Source organism: Carassius auratus, unplaced genomic scaffold (genome assembly GCF_003368295.1).
Source record: "Carassius auratus strain Wakin unplaced genomic scaffold, ASM336829v1 scaf_tig00039844, whole genome shotgun sequence".
Classification (NCBI taxonomy): Eukaryota; Metazoa; Chordata; class Actinopteri; order Cypriniformes; family Cyprinidae; genus Carassius; species Carassius auratus.
The window spans coordinates 49,860-69,135 of NW_020526542.1; the positions used below are offsets into that span (position 1 = coordinate 49,860).

The following is a 19,276-nucleotide window of genomic DNA, read 5'->3' on the forward strand; positions in this document are numbered from 1 at the left end:
TAATATTCCGTTTTTTTTTTTTGCCCCTTTTTTTACTTTGTAGATGCCTTATGCAAAAGGGACATAAGAAGCTTTTTCATAAAGCAGAGTCAGAGTAGTGTAAGTAAGCAAAATATCTAGCTAGCCACACAAATAAACTAGCAGTAGTGACTGACCAGGCTTTCAAATGCATATTCTACTGTGGAAAATAGTATTAACTGGTGATAGTATTACCCAGGATGATAGAATACTACGTTAGCAAGTAACTGAATGTCAATTAGCCTTTACCTTAACTTAGAATCTTGCAGTCAACATAAACGTGAGTCTATGGGTAAATAGTGTTTATAATAGAAAAAGGTTATTATATTTATTTATTTAGATTTGTTAGATTTGTATTTTTTGTTAGTGTAAATACTAATGTACATAATAATTTATGTTAATAAACGTTTGGTTGTTCAGCATTACACAGTCTCAGGTGTTTTTTTTTTTTTTTTTTTGAGAGTGCATTTATGAGATTATACAGTTATACTAGCTCTTTAGGGACAGTATACAGGATGGTATATCGGGGTCAGGGCACAATATAGTGAGATGAAGTAGATTCACTTCTGTATTGTGATATTCTGTATTGCCAACAGTCTGAAATAAAAAAGGAAATCATTAAATCACTGGTATCTTACAACAAAATAATTCGGGGGGGGGGTATGGGGGTGTCCCCACCAAAGCTGAGACCAAACCTACGCCCATGGTCCAGAACATTTGCGCCAAGCACCCCACCTCACTCCCCTTTTGACGGAGAGTGGTTAGGTTTGAAAGTCTCCCCATCCGCTCCTCAGTGGTGGCTGGGGAACGCATACGAGTGCCGTAGTGCCTACGGTGAGGTGCCTATGGGGATGTGAGACCACTAGTGGACACAAATAGATATGGAGACTGATTTGACCTGGTTAGATCTTCAATGCAGCTCTACTGAAGTCCTTTAAAGTGACCCGGTGTCAGTCAGTGGCGTGCTGATCTTCTAACTCACATAAACAAAGACCAGGATGAAGAGTTTGAGCAGAACAGTATTAACCTTCTGCTGGAGCACATGCATGATATCAACCAGGTCATGGTCTCAGAGAATGTGATGTTTCTCATATAGTGCAGTGCCAATGGACAGCTGCATCTCTTGAAAATTCTGGAATGTAAATTACATTACAATAATTTATAATAAAGCACTTTGATACAGACTACAACATACAACTAATAAACTGTGGGAGCATTAATGGTTGACTACTTCTTTTAATGCTTTTACATGTATTTATTTTGCAGGCAGTTTTTTTCCAAAGCAACTTACAAATGAGGAAAATAAGAAGAAAATAATCTTAAGGAGACATTTTTTTTTTTTTTTTTTTTTTAATGCAAGGTTTGATACGGTAGCTCCAGCTCATTCATGAAGACACAATCTGGCGAATTCTGGAAAGATTCTCTCTCTCTCTCTCTCTCTCTCTCTCTCTCTCTCTCTCTCTCTCTCTCTCTCTCTCTCTCTCTCTCTCCATTTAGGCTTCTTGATGTATGCTGCATCTCATGGGGATCTTTTAGTCCATGGTCCCAGGACTCTGGGGTTCTGCAAAAGAAAATGCAGTTTATTGGGAGCAGAGCTGAGAAGGTTAATTTGGAAATTTTATAGTTTACAGATTACATGTTACCCTTCTTAAAATGTAATAAATAAAACGTAACAAGTAGTGTATCTTCAATTGCCTTATTAATTACTGATTACATTAGATTTTTAAAATTACTTTTATAAATTTCTAATCATTTTCAAACATTTAAAGCAGGCAGGGTTAATCTTTCAGTAGTACTCAACACTGATTACTGTCAGACTTTCGAAATCTTTCTTCACTTGAATTAAGATACTAATTAATTCATTTTAAAGCACAGCCACCACAAAATCAGACTTTAGCACCTCGATTTACTTTGAGATCATTTTGAGGTTAAATATTGTTTTAAAATTATAATAAGAAACCATTAAATAGCTATGATAATGTTTTTGAAATCAAATCTTTGCATATCTGTGGCAGGAAACACTGACATCTAATGATTCCTGAATAAATAATTTGTCCTAGTCTGTGTCCTAAACTCCTAAAACACTGGTGTCTCATATTTTAAAGAAGTCAATCATGTGTATATGTGTGAAATATTCAGATAACTCCTTTGTAATTGTTAACATTTTCATAGGTAACTTATTTAATTACACATTTTGATTACAGTTACATTTATTTTGTAAATAAATTATCATCATGTAACTAGTTACTCCCCAGCACTATATAGAAGTTATCCATTTAAATGTAATAATGAATAATGGTAGCCCTAGAGTTATCAAGTATGGGAGGAGAACACTGGTATTTGGATACATACAACCATCTGTCTCTTTGGATCCTCCTCTGCCTCACGGTCATCAATCTCTAATTGCAGGTCTTTGATTTTTGGTCTCTTGGTCTTCAAAAGTCCAGTCACATCTATTGATAAAGTTGAAATTTAAAGCTCTTTTCATATTTCATAAGAATTACAATGGTATTGAATAAGAACTGCACACCTTCAAGGGAGAGGAGGAAGATGGCATCATCTCCTTTAATGAAGCTTCGACTCTTCAGACGATCGTGTGTGATGTAGTTGCTGATTTTGTAACCTGGCCCCCGGTAGAATTTTTTACCATTTTGGCCAGTGACTAGACTGCCTACTTTTCGTGGGTTGTCCCAGAAATACTTACCTTTACCCATGTCTGTACAAAAAGATAAGAGACTATTTATAAAAAAAACATTTGTAAACTGTGCTGGCTAGATCAGTCACAGTGAGCAAAGCAGTTTATTGAAAGATCCAAGGCAAAATCACCTAGCAACATTGAATCTTTTCATCCAATTCTTTCCTTCATAATAATTACTATATTAATATAGCTATTTTTTTTATTTATTTTTTTATGCAAAAAAATAATAATACAATAAATATAAGAAAGAAACCAATAATGCATTAGGCAACCTTATGCATTTTGCATCTAAACAAAAGCATTCAAATAAGAAAAGCTAATAATAAAATGTAAAAATTCCCTTAGTGTCTTCATTACAAATAAATTGATTAGGCCTATAAAAACTACAAAAGCAGTTCAGTCAAGAGCAGCGAGTGATTTCCTCTTTTCTTTCATTGTTAGACTAACAGTTATAAGGACGACGACCTATATTAAGACCTACTGTAACGCACAGATCTAATTTAATTTTACACATCAGATGTTTTTCCCAAGCAGTTCCAGTTCAGTTATGTTACAAATGTTACATGCTAAATTACTATTTGGAGCATTGGGATTGCTAGACAAGGGCGTAATTAACTAATTTTTGTGAAATCCCCAAATCTGACTAATATCCATTTTTCCCCCTTAGCTCAAAATGAGCTTGTGCAATGTCTGATTCATCTTGCCAGTACAGGTCACATTTTGTTTACTTTTATCTTTAAATAATCTGTAACCAAGTAACTTTATGCATATCAGCATTAATGGCACATCAAAATGACTAATATCTATAGCTTTGTATCTTACAATCAGTTAAGGTCTTGTTTGGATCTGTCGTTATCATCCTAATGTTGTTCATGCGATGTTGGATGTCTGGATTCTGGTCCATCAGCTCCATAGATGCCTGACGCCACGGACATGGCCATTGAAGTTTGTCATCATAGAGTCCAGAGGTCAAGTGGAAGTAGATTGCTGTTTTATTTGGACTATCCTTCAAGCCATTAATGTACAAACCAATCTGAAATGAGTAACCATCTGGGGACAGGAAACGGGGGCTGTAGGTTTCGGAACCAGCAGGGGTTTTAGAAAGAAGCCTTTTAAAATCACGAATGCGCCAAATGAATTGAGGACACTTGGTCTCTGAGAGGTTGATGTCATCCAGAGACAGACCACCCTTTGATGTGTCTTTTCCTTTCACTCCTTCAAACACTACTCTGAATTTATCAGAGACATTTAGCGTAACATGGTATAGTTCCCAGGAGCCTCCACGTTCACCTAGGTTGTACAAGTATAAGTTACCCATAGGTTAACATTTTTTATCCATTGGTGTTTTAAACATGAAGAATTATTACCTCTGATCTTCTGAATGAGTCTCAGGGCTCCTTTGGGGTTTTTAACTGTGTATTCACGCACCCAGATATTTAGCTGGTCATCAACGCTTCCGCTGTTGTAGTGATAGAACTGCAGGCATTGGGAGCGTCTTTTGGGATGAAAGAGGCGACTTTCCAGGAAAGCATTTTTACCCTTGGTTCCTGTGGCTGTGCTAAAATGCATGAAGAACCCAACCCCTGTGGAAGTATAAACTTTATTAGATAATAGACAATTAAACCAGTATTCTCACTTTCTCTTTGGACCTTATAATGGAGTTTAAAAATCATTTTGTCATATTGGAATCCTTGACAAGAAATGTCTTGAGAAGGTCAAAGAATATTTCCTCAGGGTATCAGTAAAATGTGTTTATCATAACCAAAGCACCACCATTAAAAAAGAGGTATTAGTGCAGGTTTATGGACTATAAATTATTCAATTTTACATAGTATGTTGATATAACAAAAATAAAAAAAAATGAAAAAAATAAAGATTTCTCCCGTGTGACACCATCCCATTTAAGACAGTTTTTGGTATAATAAGGTATTTTTGATTAGACCTGAAATAATCATATAAAAATGTATGTTTTAAACAGTTTTTTGTTAAATTACCTTGGCAAACAAATACAAATAGTGGTCTAAAAATTCTGTGATTTTCATAGAAGTTTCTTATACCTGCTGAGAGAGTGACTGTAAGTTTGACATTTCTCTTTGTACAGTAGTTCTCTCTGTACATATTGATTCCTTTTGTTAAGTCATGTAAATGCAATGGCAGATTTTTTCTTTTTTCTATCATAGTTGGCGTAAATAATAGTTGCCGTGTGGAAAAAGGTCAAATTTCCACACAGAACTCCTGCTTGATTTGACTCACAGTGACAAGAGTCTGTATTTTTGATGCATCACAACCAAAGATATTTGTGTTTATATGGAGTTTGGACAAATGAGGTTTCACAATGGGTGGGGCTACTGAGCATGATGGTGCATAAATGGAAAAAAAAAATATTGTAAAATTTTCTTAACTCACTTGCATGAAGTTTTCATTGTAAATTTTCATTGTAAATTAATGCAAAACTCAGTTTGGTTGAATCCTACCTTTGTGGTTAGGGGTGTACATACCTTTACATTGACCCAGGTTGGTGTAGTCCGTCTGTGGACCGCCCTCTACCATTTGTACACGAGCCCACTTGGCATTTCCACCATCACCCTGGATCATACCACAGATATTCGGCTCCTCAAAATTGCAAGAGTCCAGAAAAGTTGAGGCTGTAGCTGGAAGAATTATGAAAAATGTTTTGGTGAGTTAGAGAAGCAAAGTATAAGTTGAGCAAGTAGTCTTTATCGTCAAACTAATGTCAATATATTTATTAAAAAAAGAATAATCAAAGAATATTCCCCAGAAAGTGCCTAATCATAAACTTACTACAATTGTATAGCCGGTTCAACTTGAGCAGGTCACTGTCACTAAACTCCATGCGTTGACCAATCACATCCAAGAATTCTGGTATTTTAGTAACAATGGTCGGTTCACTGCCTTTGCTGAAGGATATCTTACTGTAGTGCATGACTGAACTATAATCATAGGGCACACCGAGAGAACTTGACTCTGTTTCATTATGTAAATTAAAGTTGTGTTTATGACCTGAGTAAGAAACAAACCATTAAAACAGTTAATTAACAAATTAGTTTCTATTTAGTATATGTATAGAGGAGTTTGACATGAGAGAATGATTTTATTATTGATGCGTGTATTTAAGAATTCAATAGTTACCCTCTTCAATCTGGTCCCACATGATGGTGACATAGTCGTCTCTGTCAGATCTGGATTGTTCATGCCAGAAACCCAGCGCATGCAGAAACTCATGTTCCACAGTTCCTAAACTGTCACAGCCTGCACCAATTGACAACTCTTGTTTCCCCATCCGTCGATTCCCCACATTTGAGTAACATCTGATTGAACATAAAAACATCACCTTTTCATCACCCTGAATTTCATTTTTTTTTTTTTTTTTTTGCCAATATATACACCACTCAAATACAGCCAGTGGAATAAAAATCCAAATCGTCCCCTTGGAATTATAAGGTTCTATCTGCGTTCTGAGTAGTTTTGAGATATTGAGCTTTAAAGTTTTTGTGTTCCATAGATTTCTGTAGATAGAACCTTTTTGTTTTTTCAATAAAAAATCCCAAAATGTACACAACTTAAAATCAAACATCACATAATGTAAATAAATTGTCACAGAATAAGAATAAGTGAATAACTCAACTTTGATAAAAATGTCAGATAGAACCTTATTAATTCCAAGGGGACGAAATGTTTTCAAATGCCTGAAATGGTCTAACATGCTTATTTGCCTAAAATATTATTTAATACATTTAAGTGATTAAAGATCCCCTGAAGTGTATTGAAGTGTCACAATTTTATAATTATACATCCTCAGCATATATAGTCACTGCTTTGCTTTAGTTAAAGTTTCAAATTAAAACTAAACGGGAAATCTTTTATATTTAGACTGTGGCTGTCATAAGCGGTCAAATGTGTCTTTACTGAGATCAACAGCTCTGACTCAAGCTGTGATATGAACAAAATACTGCTGGCTATTCAAAAAGAGGCTCAACTCATATAATAATATGTCAACTCATAGAATAATATGTACACTGTTTTAATTGTTACCTATACCCTATATAGTGCACTACATGCCATCAACCATACAGAAACTACTATGTGAACAGGGCGGTGTGAAGATGATGGGTTAAACAGCTGCATTTTTTTTTTTTTACTTATGAAAGTTGTTTTGAAAACTTAGCTTGAAGTGAGTAATTCCTTCTGTTTTAAATAAAGATGTCTTCACAAAAACTGATTAATCCTGCCAGACTAAGACTAGACTCCAAAGGCAAAGATTCCTCACCTAATGTTGAAAAGAAAGAAGAAGAAAAAATAATGGAGCAAAATTAAAGAGAATGCGGAGATGGCTAATGAAACCATTTTGGAGATTATATTAAATCTGGAAGGGAGGGTGTATGAGAAGCTGGTGGATTTATGTGAAAAATACAAACAGAGCAGCACCATGATTGCAATTGAGTGCAACAACAACACACACAAAAAAAGATTTAAGGACTTGGAGATACAAAATGATCAACTTCCCAAGAATCGTGATCTTAAGGAGAGGGTAAGAGAACAAGAAGATATAGAATAAGCTGGTGCCTCTGTATCAAAGGCATAGAAGAGATAAAAGATGAAGATATTAGATCACTTGTCAATCCATAATAATGTTAGATTAGATGATGGATTCCTTGATTGATTGATTGATTGATTGATGATTCCTTGATTGATTTCTATAAAGCATCCATTTTATTCTGAAGCATTTTGGTTTTGGAGTAATATTACAAAAAAAAGAAGAAAAAAAAAGAAAGAAAATCATTTAAATGTTTTATAATGGTATCAATCAGCTCTATAATCTCAAAATATTCCCCAACTAAAAGAGGATTTCAAGAAAGTTGTGGTGAATATCTTGAAAAAAAAAAATGATTTGGTAGGTTTTTGGTTGGAAAAAAAGTGACAAATTTATATAAATCTGTGAAGATAGGTTTAAATGTGTGTAGTGTTCTGAATTTTTCTTACCCTTTGCCTTTAAATACGAAAATGTAGTTTGGCTCTCCATTCCAGGGTTTAAAGTCAATACAGGTCTTGAGTCTGTATTGCTCAAGTGCTCTCAGTATCACACCTTTAGCATTGATTTCTATTAAAAAAATAAAATCAATTAAAAAAAGACAGAAGATGGAGGACAGTGAGTGAGTAATTTGGAGCACATATTCAGTTAGAATTATAATATCATATACAGGTCAAAGCATAAATTCAACAGAACTGAATCAGTTATTATTATATTCACAGACCGAGGCTGCTGTCTAGGACATATGGCACAGTTTTTGGCCAGCGATACTTTTCATCCAGAACAGTGTTTCTGTCTTCTCCCTGTTAAATATAAACCAAAAAAAATGTTTCACTTTAATTAAATAAAAATGTAGCATCTATAATGTGTGTATATATATATATATATATATATATATATGTGTGTGTGTGTGTGTGTGTGTATATAATTGTATTTACACATTAGTTTGACCTCCTGAGGTTAATTTTGATATTTTCTGAAGGTTAAGAATGTCCTTAAAAATGTTTTATTATTTTCAGGCCCAGAGATTTAAGGCCCTAATTTGTATCCTGTTTGTGGAAAGTGGCATGAGAATTTGTTCAAAGAAAACACTGACCTCCTTTATCAGAATGTCTCCTTCCACCAGGTCAAGTCCTGCCGCTGTTGAATGAGACAGCAGTTAATGCAAAACTGTTATAGAAATATGCTACAGATTTAAGATGTGATATTAATGTTTCCACAAACCTTCATTTATTTCAAATATATCTTTTCCATTATCCACATTAAACACTGCATTACCTACAAAAAAAAAAAAAAAAAAAAAAAAAATCAGAAAAAAAAAACATTTTATATAAATGTTCAAAATTATTGAATATATTGTTGTATATACTGCTATGACTCGCCTGTGAGTGAAGATGTTGGCTTTTAAAGAAAACATTATAGAGATAAGTGTCAGAGGTGCCCATTTACAACAACAAGTTATTACAGTGTTAGTTTTGATATTGCAAGAAATAATCACAAACTATCATAAAACTCATTTGAGTCTTGAACAAGGTCATTGTACTGTAATATAACAATAGCTGTGTAAGTTTTGCTTTAACACAATATTCATTAACACAAAATAGTTTCTCTGACATCTGAATTCTGTACTCACCAAACTCAGGGCTGTGCCACATCCACACAGAATCAGTAATGTATGGAGAGACGCCATGAGAACTTCACTCTGAGACGCTCTCTTCAGAACATCAGTGCATTGTGTATTAACCAATTTATAGAACAAAAGAGCGTAGTCTGCAGTGATATGAGCTTGTATCCAATAGTTTATGATTTATTACACTAATGGTTAATTTGATATTATTAGACATGGTAAAATAAATTATTGATAATGATTTGGATAAGAGTTAGAAGGAGTTTAATGCAACAGTTCACCTAAAATGAAAATTTGCTGAAGATTTACTCACCTTTGTTATGGAAAATTTTTCCAACTCTTGATGTGAGACAACACACAGAGTATTGTAGAATAAGAAAAAGCAGGGTTTATTCTTGCAAGAAAGTCAGAAAATCATACAGAGCATCTGCACAGTGTGTGACAAAGAGGAACACTTCGACTTATAACCCAATCAAACCAGGATGTTTATATTTCATCCAATCATAATGCATAGTCATATGTCTCCTTTTAGGGTATATACTGTATTTTTCCCTCAGACTAGGGTTGATTAATTATTTGATGTAAAGTAAAAGAAAAAATGCATTTTTTCGTTGTGCACTTGTCTCGCACCATTTCACATGTAATGAACATGAGCATCAAAAAATGTGATCCTGCACCACAAAACCAGTCATGAGGGTCAAATTTTAATTATTATTATTATTATTATTTATTTATTTATTTAGATTTATACATCATAAGCTTTATATTCATGTATGGTTTGTTAGGGAAGCACAATACTTGGCCGATATACTGAAAATCTGGCATCTGAGGGTGCAAAAAAATCAAGTATTGAGAAAATCACCTTTAAAGTTGTCCAAATTAAGTCCTTAGTTATGCATATTACCAAACAAAATTATGTTTTTATATATTTACAGTAAGACATTTTCAACTTACTGTATCTTCATGGAACATGGTCTTTACTTAATATCCTAAAGATTTTTGGCTTAATAAAACAAAATACTGTATGTATGTATGTAAGTTTGCTAACATACTTACATACTTACATACAGTATGACTGTTTTTGTGGTCCAGGGTCACAAATGAGTATCAGGATGCTTTTAGCTCAAGCATTATAATCTTTACCTTATATGATCAAATATACAGTTAATGCTTCAAGATTAGAACTAAAGAGCAAATAAAAGAAACATACACAATCTAAAATTTACATACAGCCACTTTTGAATTATTGTAATTATTATTATTTTTTAATCATTCAGTATATGCAACCATCAGGACATCTAGTTAATATACCAGGATTCAAAACATACCATTATTAACTAAAAAGGGAAATGCATATACATCTCTACACTTACAAACTCAGTGGATCTTTCCCATATATCATTCTTACACAATGGTTTCTTTGTCATTATCTGATGAACTTGAACTAGTACTAAATCTTGGGGGTTTAGTCACCCATGGTGGAATAGATTAAATCTGGGAAATAATCATCATCATTTTTGGGCACCTGTGTTTTTATATCATCATTTGGTGATGTATAGACATTATTTTTCTCTATTTTTGCAAAGGTCTACACATCTGAAATATAATTAGAAAGTTAAATCATTAGTCAGTAATCTGCAAGCCTGTTAATGCCACTAGTTTAGCTGCTTGGGCTGAATAGATTTCAATAACACAGACAAAATCACATGTTCTATAGTTACAGTATAAGCCAACCTTGTTTTGCCTGTCTCGGGGTCTCTAGAGGCTGACCCCTAAACAAAAAAAAAAAGCATCATGTCAGCATTGCCAAAGTGGGTCTCTCTGAGGTCTGGCCATGGCTTCCAAACAGCTTCAAACACAGTTACACAAGTGTAGTTCTACCTTCTTCCTCTCTGTTGTTAACATAGTGGTAATATTTAACATAGACATAGAGCAGTGTTTCACTGTCACATTTGTTTTATTAAGAAATAACGTGTGGTATCTTAGCCAGCGATCAGTGGACAGATGTGAAGTTTCCTGTTTCAGCAGAATTATTGACACTGCGTGTGTAACCAGCAGTGTTGCATCAGTGTAACCAATGATTTCTTGGGAAGGCATTATGGCTTTTTCTGCAGTTGCTACTGCCTGTGAGCAACCTGGCAGCCAAAGGAGTTTTTGCTTAATTTGGGATGAATGTGCAACAATATGAACACATTCCCAAGAATGACAATAGTTGTTTCTTTGTAGCTGGTTTTGGACTTTTTTGAATGGCCTCAACCTGTTTTGCAGACAGTGGTTCTCCTATAATGACATTCGCCAAAAACATTTAACTTGCTTTTGTGCAAACTGTAACTTTTGACTGGCTTGCTTTATGCAGTGACTTTTTCACTCTCCTCCTTGTTGGTCTGCATACTATCAAGTGGTGCAAGGTGTCAGGAGTAATGGTGCCTCTGCAATGCGGGAGAGAGGACTCAGAGGCGAAAGTGTCGATTACAGTCTTTATTTGAGACAGAGTCTGAACACAGGCAATCCAACTTAAATGAGAGAATAATGAACTGAAGAAACCCGTAGGCTGGGAAAAAAACCTTGAACACAAAAACTCTGTGGCAGGGAAGATCAGAGCACTGGCGAGGAACACAAACTCACAAAGAGGCTGACGAAGGGAGAGCTCCAAACAGGTAAGCCGAAGTAGCTCTTGGCAGGTAGGGTTCTGTGGATGTATGATGAGCACAGAGTAATTCCAGCAGTAGTAGCAAAGTAGTGACACACCCTGAAAGGACAGGACAGGACAGGACAAGACGAGGGAGATGCGCTGACCAAAATACACTTGTGACATCGAACAATCTGACAACAGGACATGAGGAGAGGAGGTTAGAAAAAGCCAAGATAATGAGATGGGATGAGGAACAGGTAGGGAAGAATGAGCCTAATGGAAAGTGAGAATGCAAACCAGAATTGACTGTTGTACTTGCATACTGATCTGTCATTTGCCAGATCGGCCATAGAAAACAATTTGGCATCTGATGGCACTTTTATATAGATATTTTTTTTAGCTATTTTTAGCACATTTGGTGCATGCGCCTAAATTGCAGTGCAGCTGGCTTGTCTTGCACAAAACTCCACTGAGTTGGCTGACATTTGTCTCTTATTTTTTTGACAGGAAACAATAGGGTTTATACTGAGTCATCGCATTACACAACAATGTATATGGTTCTACAAAACGTAAATTTTCTTTTGTTTCACAGGCACTAAAACCTACAATACTGATGTATTTTAAGAATGTTAACGTATAATACTGATGTACTGATGAAACATAAAATGTAAATGATTGTATGTATGAACAACTTTACAGACTTACTAATGAATTCTTATTAATACTGAAATTGCAACATTATTATATTCATGTTTTCAATTGCATTATTAAATGAAGCATACTCAATTACTTAATATGAAATGATAACATTTAATTCTGTGTGATTTCTGCAGCCAACTCGTTTAGAAAGATGTAAGATGTCATTTAGAGATGTAAAACAAGACTTTAAACCCTTACAATGAATAACATTTCTGCAAAAAGTGGTCAGCTGTGGCCTAATGGTTAGAGAGCCTAGTTACCAGAAGGTTGCTGGTTAGAGTCTTGGTGGGAGGGAGTGAATGAACAGTGCACCAATTCAAAGTATGGGTTACCATACATGGTAAATGTCATGACTTAAATAAAATAAACTAAAAAGGTGAAGAAAATTTCTGTGGACAGCTTCCTCATATCACATTTTAAGACATTTCTATTGCATTTGAAGAAAATCCTTTATTTTTACCTTCTTTGCTTAATTTCTGATTTCTCTTTTCTCTTTTTTTTTCCAGACTAAATGTCCCTTTTTCTAGAAACCCATGGTATCCATCCTACAGAGAACTACTGTCAGCAATTACTGCTTCATTCAACCTGAGTCTCTATTTCCCTGCAGCTGCAATTTACCCTTGTGATTGTCACCATGAGGGGCAAGTTGTTTCCAATCAGGCTCTTACTGGATTCTTGTGGTGAAGATCCAGGCCCACTGACGTCTGTACCTCTCTTCCCTGCATGATGCAGGGTAAAGGAGTCTACTTCAGACTTTAAGAGCAGGATGTCCAGTTGATCGACATCACTGGGTCCAGACGAAACAATCACAGTATCTCACCATTGACAGAGATGTTGTGGAACAATGTTTCCTACTCTGAATCTGCAGCAATAACCCAGAGATATTGTAGATAGATTAAGAAAATAGAAGGTTTATTCTTGCAAGAAAGTCAGACCATCATACAGAGCATCTGTGGAGGAACACTTTGAACAAGTGATGTAATGCTAAATTTCTCCAGATCTGTTCAGATGTAAAAAAAAAAAAAAAAAAAAAACTGTACCTTGGATGGCCTGAGGGCGAGTCAACTTTAAGTGAATTTTCATTGTTGGGTGAAACTATTTCTTTAAATGCAAACATTTTCTGCATTTGTTATGAAAAAAAAATATTTTCACAGTAGATTATTGTATTAAAACTATATACAGTATATATATGTGTATGTAGAGTACAGACCAAAAGTTTGGAAACATTACTATTTTTAATGTTTTTGAAAGAAGTTTTCACGTTTTTGCATTTATTTGATCAGAAAAAAATCGAATATTGTGATATATTATTACAATTTAAAATAATTTTTAAATTGATTATACTTTAAATTAGCATTTATTTCTGTGATGCAAAGCTGAATTTTTCTAATCATTCTAATATGATGATTCATTATCGAAGTTGGAAACAGTTCTGCTGCTTAATATTTTTTCAGAACATGTGATACTTTTTAGGATACTTTGAATAAAAAGTAAAAAAAACAAAAAAAAAACAGCTATGTTTTTAAAATATACATATTTTGTAATAACAATTTACACTACTGGTCAGTAATTTGGGGTCAGTTATTATTTTTTTAATAAAATCAATACTTTTATTCAACAAGGATGTGTTAAGTTGATAAAAAGTGATAGTAAAGAAAATATATTATTAGAATATATATTTTATAATTTTTTAATTTATTATTTTGAATAAATGGAGTTCTTTTTAACCTTTTATTCATCAAATATATTAGACAGCAGAACGGTTTCCAACACTCATAAATCAGAATATTAGAATGATTTATAAATGATCATGTGATAGACTGGATGTTACATGTGACTGTTACGACCCTTCTTTAGCTCTTAACAATCTAGAGATTGAGAAGGGGAACAAATAAACCAGTTCAGGCACCTGTCAACCATATCACTGAATGAAATGAGAAAACAGAGAGACACGAGAAATCACATAAAGTTAATTTTAATAATTGTAAAATAATAATAACCATTTTACATCAAGAAAACCAATATTTAAACAAAGATAATTTTTAGAAACTGAGGAGGACAAAGGGGAAACCTGGATTGTGCCAAATAAAACAACAATCAAAAAGGAAACTAACTAAACCATTTCGATCTACTCCTAAACTAAAAACAAAAGATCAAAGAAAAAGTCTTCAAACGTCCGTGACGTCGTAACTAAACTACTCTAACTAATCAAACCAAAAATACAGAGGGTGGCACAAATCCCTAAACTAGTGTGCATAGACAAAATTAAATCTAAATGTGTGCAAATGTATGTCACATGACATGCTTACCTAAACCCCTTTTCTCCTTCCAACTTAACCCAGCTTTGAAGAGTTATTTAAAACTTCCAAAGCTCACACATAAGGAGTTAAATCACAACAGGTAATATTCACATGACAAACTCACTTAACAAAAGGCACAGCACAAACAAAATCAAAGCAAAAAGTCTCTATCTTGCACTGGCAGTAGCATCTCCCTTAAATAGCTCTTCTCCAGGTGTCAGTTGGGATGATTAGGATCACGCCCTCACAGGGCACACCCAATCAACTCGTCACAGATGATTGACAGGCCAAACAGCAAATCAGCAACGGCCTGTTAGTGACAGTGAAAGAGAGGCAAAAAGACACAGAAAAAAGAAACAAAACACACAGAAATGCTAACCGTCCCTAAGGACGTAACAGTGACACTGAAGGCTGGAGTAATGATGCTGAAAATTCAGCTTTGCATCACAGGAATACATTTTTTTTTAAGTATATTCAAATAGAAAACTATTATTTTAAGTTGTAATATTATTTCACAATATTACAGTTTTTTCTGTATTTTTGATCAAATAAATGCAGAAGAAACTTCTTTCAAAAACATTAAAGGGGGGGGGGGGGGGGGGTGAAATGCTCGTTTTCACTCAATATCCTGTTAATCTTGAGTACCTATAGAGTAGTACTGCATCCTTCATAACTCCAAAAAGTCTTTAGTTTTATTATATTCATAAGAGAAAGATAGTCTGTACCGATTTTTCCCGGAAAAACACGAGTGGCTGGAGGCGTGACGTGTGGGCGGAGCTAAAGAATCACGAGCGCCAGTAGGCTTTTGAGTTGAGCGCATCTGGAAGCTGTGACACCGTGAGGACAAAACCAACCAAAACAAACCATGGCTAAGTCAGATTCAGCGTATATTTATGATCCAGAATCAGATCCAGAGGCTGAAATTGAACAAGAGCAGCATCAGCAATCAGTCTCTATGTGGTATGTACTGAAACTGTATATATTTGCTTAGCGGTTTTGGAAAATGACTAAGTTCCACTTTGTCGTCTTTTTTTTTTTTTTTTAAGCTGTACATGTGGAAAGTGCAGTTTGATGACAACATCGCATGTTGTTTACTTGATGAGCTTACACGCCTATAGCTAAGTTAATAACACAGAGATATTTGAAGCAGTTTTACTCACCGCATGCGGTTCCAACACACGATCGTGACCCTTTTTCGTTGGGACTGCATTATCCTTAAGAAATAAACGATACGCAAATCCGTCGTCAAACTGGACCTTGTTTGTAAAACAAGCATCTTTGAAATGCAGGGAACAAACACAAACACTTGCACAACTCCGTTGATGCTCTGTAAAAATAAACTCCATCCACTGGTCCCTTAATGCTGTTTCTCTTTTGGTAATCTGTGCAGGGTTGTCTTGCCCTGGCAACCAAAAACACACTCCTTTTGTGACATTTCGCGACGCTCTCGCTCTGATCAGTGAAGTCTGTTGTGCTCTCAGTGCTGTGCTATACAGGAGCACGCACTCTTCCGGCAGAAGTGCCTTAGGACCCATAAAAGGAAATTCCGCTCCATCTAACGTCACACAGAGCCATACTCGAAAAAAACTTTCCGAAACTTGTGACAAACCGGAAGTAGTATTTTTGAAACAGAAATACTCCTTCAAACGTACAACTTAATTTTTGAAACTTTGTCCATGTTTAGCATGGAAATCCAACTCTTTAACAGTGTAAAAACTCAGTATGAATGACATAGCATTTCACCCCCCCTTTAAAAATAGTAATGTTTCCAAACTTTTGGTCGGTATTTATGCAACATAAATAGACATATGGAGCCTAATGCAACTTGACCCATTCATTAAACATTTTATGTCACGTTTATGAACTTTCTGTTTCCTTTTTTGGTCACCTTCCTCCTAGTTTTGGTTAATTGATTCCTCCTACCTGTTTCCAGTTCCCTCATCACCTCCTGATTGTTTAGATACCCGTTCTGTTGAGTTCTCCCTCATCCGTGATTGTTGATGTGTTTGTATGTTTCAATGTAGATGGTTGTAACCTAACCTAAATGTGTTACTGCTGAATGTAATCTAGTCTTTTGTCTTTATCCTCCTTCGTTGTCAGTAAACTCCTCATTTATTCCAGATCCTCATTTCGCACTTTGTTTTACGTTTAGCACTACCTTAATTTGTAACATGTACAGTACATAAGTCTTTTATCTGAAAAGAAAGTACAAGAAGAGATAAATTGCACAAAACGTTTTTGGCAGATACTCCATTACTAGTAATTTTAAAGGCATGATTAAAAGGCCTACCTGAGATGCAGAAGATAGCATAGGAAAATGCATTGCTCTTATAATGTTTCATAATTAGATAATCAAGCATTTTCTATTGCCTTAAAAGCATGTCAACATATCCAGAAATTAAATTTTACATAACATTGGTAAACTACTTTAATATAACATCCTTGATATACCATTCCTTTGACTGATATCTCATTCACTAGTTCACGCTTACATATAATTATCTGAGGTATGGTATGCGTATTTGGCGTGCTGTCCGGGGAAGGGCTCCGAGCTCGGGAATGGCCCGAACCTAGAGTACCCCCCCCTTCCCCGTATATTATAAAGTGAACTTGATGTGAGGAGATGGGGTGGAGGAGGGATGCTGATAAAACCGTCAATGGATAGAGGTAAGTCAGCGATATTTATATTATGGGATTGATTACTTGATTGTGGTCCACCTGTGATGATTAGGCTAAGTATCTGACGCGCTCCTCCCGAATCTTTATTAATAATTATATTTATTTACATCCTTGTGGTTCAAAGTCTTCTTCTCAAGCATTTTTTAAGATGTTTTCCAGAGGAAAAAATTAAATAAATAGAGAACTGTGTAGTCTTCTTTCTGAAAATGAGGTCTAAAATTGTCTCTTTATGATGCTGGAATTGCACACTGAATGTTCATCTCATCAGTCTGGTTGAGATTCTTTGGTCCATAAAAATAAAGGATTGCAGTTAAACGCGCAGTATGGAATTTTTGGCCACCAGGGGTCACTCAATCAAAATAATAACATAAGACGTACTTTGATGACGTCGGGAAAGAGCGTAAGGCTCATGGGAGTTGTTGTTCATTGAAACACGCGCTCTGTCGCTCCCTATCATTCCTCACTCATTCTAACTTAGTATTTTGACAATCACGTCTTTTCGAAAGGAGAGACGGTTTCAACGGCAACAACATAAACAAAAGTTACTGCGCATGAGCGCTTTTGTGGACCTAACTTAACTTCTGGTAGACTTCCAAATAGAATCAATAACAACAGCCAAGTCCCTCTAGAGTAGATATTTTTGATAACAAACAAAATGTTTGCTGCGTGGATCAGGCGGACTTAATGAAAATGCAAATTCATTATTTGCCAACAGGAGATGTTTTAAAGCATAGACATAAAGCGCGAGAAATAGAGGTTTCCCCAGTAACAGCTGTAAACGAAGCAGAGCTGGTATGCTCATACGCTGCTATCAGGCATGTAACATGCAAGTCTTCCTTCAGAAATACAGCGATATAAAAACACCTGTGCCTCATTTTGATATTTATATACACATACATATAACTTACATATAAATGTAAGGAATTATTATTATTAAACGTGCAGCAAGTAACGTTACTGTTTATTCAATGAAGCCTTTTTGAAAAAAAGATCAGTTTTAAAATTGTGGCGAGTCTCCAAAAATAAATAAATGTATGGGAAACACACCCCGCAGCACAACCACCTGAGCCCAACTTCAGTCTACTCATCACCTTGGCTTTAACTGCGTTTGTAGAAGGCACCGCAGCCAGACCGATATACACGACCGTGCGCCCGATGAAACCGTCTATATGAATTATGAGACCCCTATCAAATCAATATTCCATCTAGCTAGTAGTAATATATGTTAAAAACACGGTCGCCTTTCGTTAATAATTATAATTACGTTATACTATGATATCGAACAAGTTAGAGAAATGCATTTGAAGCTACTTTATTCAGCTAGATATAGAATAAATGTAGATTTACATGAGAGCTAGTCCGTCTGCGTTTTACACAAGACATCATATCGTTTCACAAAATATACGGATAGATACAGTTAGCTGAATGGATGCATACCTGTTTATCAGAATGCAAGCGAGTTCTGCATCTCTCTGTAGTTTCAGCTTGTCACGAAGCTCTCTCTATCTTGGAAATGCAACTCCAATATTTACCCGTGTCTTGTAGCTTCTCTTGTCCCAAAACCATCTCAGGTCATTTATTTCACCCGTGCGTTTGCGCTTCACAGAACGTGCAGGCAAAGCATAATCATGATCCATAACTAAGTTATAAATACGAATATAAACAATATAAATATAAAATATAATAGTCTCAATCAAGGCTACTACTTTTTCTTCTTCGTCTCATCTTTGTTTCTATTCAGCTTTGTATTTGGCGGTTCCGCAGGAAGTTAGATAAACTAGAGGGGTCAAAGTTTATATGACGCCATAGACGGGCGACAAAACGGAAATAAAGAAACGTGCCGTGTCTTCTAATTAAATTATAATTTTCTCCGGATTTGAAAGTTCGTGGAATATGTCGGGATGATGTAAGTACACAACTAAAAAATATATATAACATAGATATAGTGATTTCTGCTATTTTTAAAGCAGAAAAATTACATATTGTGCCTTTAAACATTGACGTGTGTGAATACATTTATTGGGGGAAAGTTCTTTGATTTGTATACGTGTAAATGACTTACAGTTATATTGTC

At 35.1% G+C, this 19,276-nt stretch overlaps 2 protein-coding genes across 2 annotated transcripts; both read right to left on the reverse strand.

Annotated features, from left to right (window-relative positions):
• Positions 1-1,462: 1,462 nt before the first annotated feature.
• LOC113084158 (meprin A subunit beta-like) lies at positions 1,463-2,732 on the reverse strand. Its single transcript, XM_026254800.1, has 3 exons — positions 2,549-2,732; positions 2,374-2,471; positions 1,463-1,579 (listed from the first exon to the last, which is right to left on the reverse strand). Exons 1-3 carry the CDS (start codon positions 2,730-2,732, stop codon positions 1,538-1,540), a joined length of 324 nt encoding a protein of 107 aa, XP_026110585.1. The 3' UTR covers positions 1,463-1,537.
• A 780-nt stretch (positions 2,733-3,512) lies between these two features.
• LOC113084159 (meprin A subunit beta-like) lies at positions 3,513-8,541 on the reverse strand (the record flags this gene model as incomplete). Its single annotated transcript, XM_026254801.1, has 9 exons — positions 3,513-4,006; positions 4,084-4,299; positions 5,215-5,367; positions 5,519-5,737; positions 5,867-6,045; positions 7,718-7,835; positions 7,990-8,068; positions 8,362-8,405; positions 8,490-8,541. Coding segments are annotated over 9 exons (1,554 nt in total), but the record flags the coding sequence as incomplete, so codon positions are not given.
• Positions 8,542-19,276: the final 10,735 nt, after the last annotated feature.

Bases quoted from the DNA above. Each gene is read 5' to 3' on its own strand.
- LOC113084158 (XM_026254800.1), bottom strand. From the start codon at position 2,732: ATGGGTAAAGGTAAGTATTTCTGGGACAACCCACGAAAAGTAGGCAGT. The intron at 2,472-2,548 runs GTGTGCAGTTCT...CTTTATCAATAG, and splicing joins CTTCCTCCTCTCCCTTGAAG to ATGTGACTGGACTTTTGAAG. The intron at 1,580-2,373 runs GTTGTATGTATC...TTTCTTTTGCAG, and splicing joins AGGATCCAAAGAGACAGATG to AACCCCAGAGTCCTGGGACC.